General features: G+C 60.8%; 2 protein-coding genes across 2 annotated transcripts in view; one reads left to right on the forward strand and one right to left on the reverse strand.

Moving 5' to 3' along the window:
* Positions 1-1,732, reverse strand: part of DCXR (dicarbonyl/L-xylulose reductase) — a 3,971-nt gene extending 2,239 nt beyond the window's left edge. Inside the window, exon 1 of the mRNA XM_005883674.2 lies at positions 1,721-1,732. Coding sequence (XP_005883736.1) covers positions 1,721-1,732 — 12 coding nt within the window. The remainder of the gene's footprint in view (positions 1-1,720) is intronic.
* LOC102249210 overlaps positions 1-2,808 on the forward strand; it is a gene marked incomplete at its 5' end in the record, with an annotated part of 29,470 nt that overhangs the window by 16,099 nt on the left and 10,563 nt on the right.

The raw sequence follows: 2,808 nt of genomic DNA on the forward strand, positions 1-2,808 counted from the left end.
GATTGGCCCAAAGGCGGGGGCGCGGCCCGGGGGCAGCCCGGTTCCCGCCAGGCCCGGGGACAGGGTTTTTCCAACTTCCGGGTCTGGCAGGTCCCCGCCAGCGCTTTTCCTCCGCGAGGATCACTGCATCGCAAAGACCCGGGTGCGGTGAATACCACGGGGAACTCAGGGGCTAATAGTTCTCGTTTTGTTTCTGAGAAGAAAAGTTTGGCGAAAGGGATCGCATGCCCGCCGCCCCCAGACCTGGGGGGCGGGGCTCCTGGTGCCCAGAGGGAAGTTTGGACAACCAATCAGCCTGGAGAAGACCCCGGTGCCGCTGAAGGTTCGCTTTAACCCCGAAGGGAATTGCACCCCTAAATCACCCGGCCAGCCCACAGGCGGCCACCAGCACTTTAAACAACTCGTATAGGCCCGGCCAGTGCGGCTCAGCCATTGAGCATCGACCCAGGAACCGAGGTCACCGGTTGGATTCCGAGTCAGGGCATATGCCCGGGTTGCAGGCTCGATCCCCAGTAGGGGGTGTGCAGGAGGCAGCTGATGTATCGATATCTCTCGATGTTTCTCTCTCTATCCTTCTCCCTTCCTCTCTCTCCAAAATCATTCTGTTAGGTTAGGTGGCTCAGGAGGCGGCGCAAGAAATAGAGTCCAGTGAATCAGAAAAGAAAGGAAAGGAAAGTTCATTCTGCGTCCCCGGGAGACCCACGTACCCCAAAGACAGGGCACGTGGATTCACGCCAACAGGGAGGGGGGGGCTTTTTTTTATACTGCGGTTGGGTGAGGGGCGGGGACATGAGCTGAGGTATTCAGTTGAGGAAGTTTCAGCTGCAGGGGGGTCAGCAAGGTATTCAGGAATGAGTCAGCATCTGTGTGGGGGTATGTGGATTCAGGGAGAAGAAGCCGGCATCTGTGTCTGGCACGTAGATCTGTGAGAAATTCCAGGGGGAGTCCATTGTCTCATCACATGTCTGCACGTATCCGATCCTGGACTCTCTCCGACCTAACACAATCTAAACATCTATTTTTTTTAAAAAGCTTGTATCGGCTAGGAAGGAACAGGTAAGGGCCATGGGGGTGCACGGTGTCCAGCAAGGGCCAGCGTTGCCTCCTGAGGCTGTAGGGTCAGCTACAGATGGGCCTGTGCTGTGCGCAGGTGTTTTGTTCTGTGGTCGTGTGGGAGAACCTGGGACCACTGCTCCGAGACCTTCTGTGGCCAGGAGGAGGGAATTGGTGATTGCAGGACCCTGGGTCACCTGGGGCTTTGGGCCCAGGGTCGTGGACGGGCTGGAGGAGAGGGTGGCCAGGCTCAGCAGGTGGCGCAGATGCGAGAAGCCCCGGGAGGGAGGCCAAGAGGGTCCTCCTGTCAGGCCCGGCCCTGTGTGCAGCCCACACCCCCGCCAGCTGGCGTTCTGCTCCTAACCTTGGACCCTGACCTCTGCCCGCCAGAGGCCGAGAGAGGGCCAGCTGGGCCTCCAGAAAGGCACATCAGCTTAGATCTCTGCGGGGCTTTATCCAGAACGGTGTCTACATCCTGTCATGTGTCCCGCGACCCTTGGTGGGCCTGCTAGACAGACCCAAGCCAGCGATGGTGCAAACCCTGCTCTGGGAGGCCCTCAGACTGGCCAGAGCACCCGCAGCACCCCCACCCCCACCCTGTGCCCTCAGCTCTCCCACCCCAGCCCCGTGCCCAAGGTTGGACACTGCACTAGTCCACCTGGCTGACCAGCTTGGGCATCATTCCATCTACACTCGGCCTTTGCCGGGGTCCAGCCCCGGCGGGCCAGGGGTTCCCAAAGGTGTGGACGGAGTTGGCGAAGAATGAAGGACACGGAGACAGCGTTCAGATGATCAGCATAGCCAGGTTCTCTCTTTATTCTCCGTGGATCTTCCCTGTGCCTGGCTGAGGCCACAGAGAGAGAGATCCAGAGGCAAGCTGAGCCTTTATTTTATAGCCAGAGGTAAACAAGGTAGTGGTTATCATAGTTACACTGTTCTTGTGAGTTTCACTGGTTTTGGCAGCACTTGCTGCACCTCCCTCAGCCCATCAGCTTCCCAGATAAGATCTAGGCAGCGTTATAAGGTCCAGCCTATTTATCTAAGAGGACTGTGCCCTCTAAGCTGGGACTTGTCTGTGACTTTGCCAACAGGTCAGTCTGAGGCTTAATCCTATAGCCGCGCCCACAGGCCTTCCAGATGGCACAGCCGCGAGGGGCCCCAGCCAGCACAGCTGGAACCCTGCGGGGCAGCTAGGCCCTCTAGGGGCCCGGCCAGGGCAGCAGGAGCAGCAGCCGGGGGACCCTCCCCAGCTTGGCTGCCCTCTCACGGGTGGTCTTGTGGGGAGGTGCGCCCAAGGCGAAGCTGCATAACTAGATTGGCCCGGCACCCACCGCCCAGCTGGGCCCATCCTCCCTGGCGGTGGCCTGGGCTCCAGGGCATCTCCCGCTCGCAGACCCTCCGCCCTCTCCAACGGGCAGCAGTCAGATCTCAGACGCTGGGCCTCAGGGAAGGGCAGGTGGCTGCAGGCCGCCCTCCGCCGGGACGGTCCTCTCCTGCGACCACCAGGCGGGGTCGGCGGTGGAATCCGCTGGCTTCTGGACTTGGACCTTCTAACTTCATGGAGGTGAAATGTGAGCCCCCCCTGTCCGACCCTGCGGTCCCCAGCCTCGCGGGGTGCCCCCCCAGAGCCCGGGCACCCACCGGTTCCCGGAGAAAGGCCTCCGTTTATTTAGGCAAATCGACCCCGCACAGCGGAGGACCCAGTGGGTGGGGACGACAGGGCCGGCTCTTACAGCGGCGAGCAGTGTGGCCCGG

The sequence above is a fragment of the Myotis brandtii genome, unplaced genomic scaffold, assembly GCF_000412655.1.
Source record: "Myotis brandtii unplaced genomic scaffold, ASM41265v1 scaffold797, whole genome shotgun sequence".
NCBI classification, from domain to species: Eukaryota; Metazoa; Chordata; class Mammalia; order Chiroptera; family Vespertilionidae; genus Myotis; species Myotis brandtii.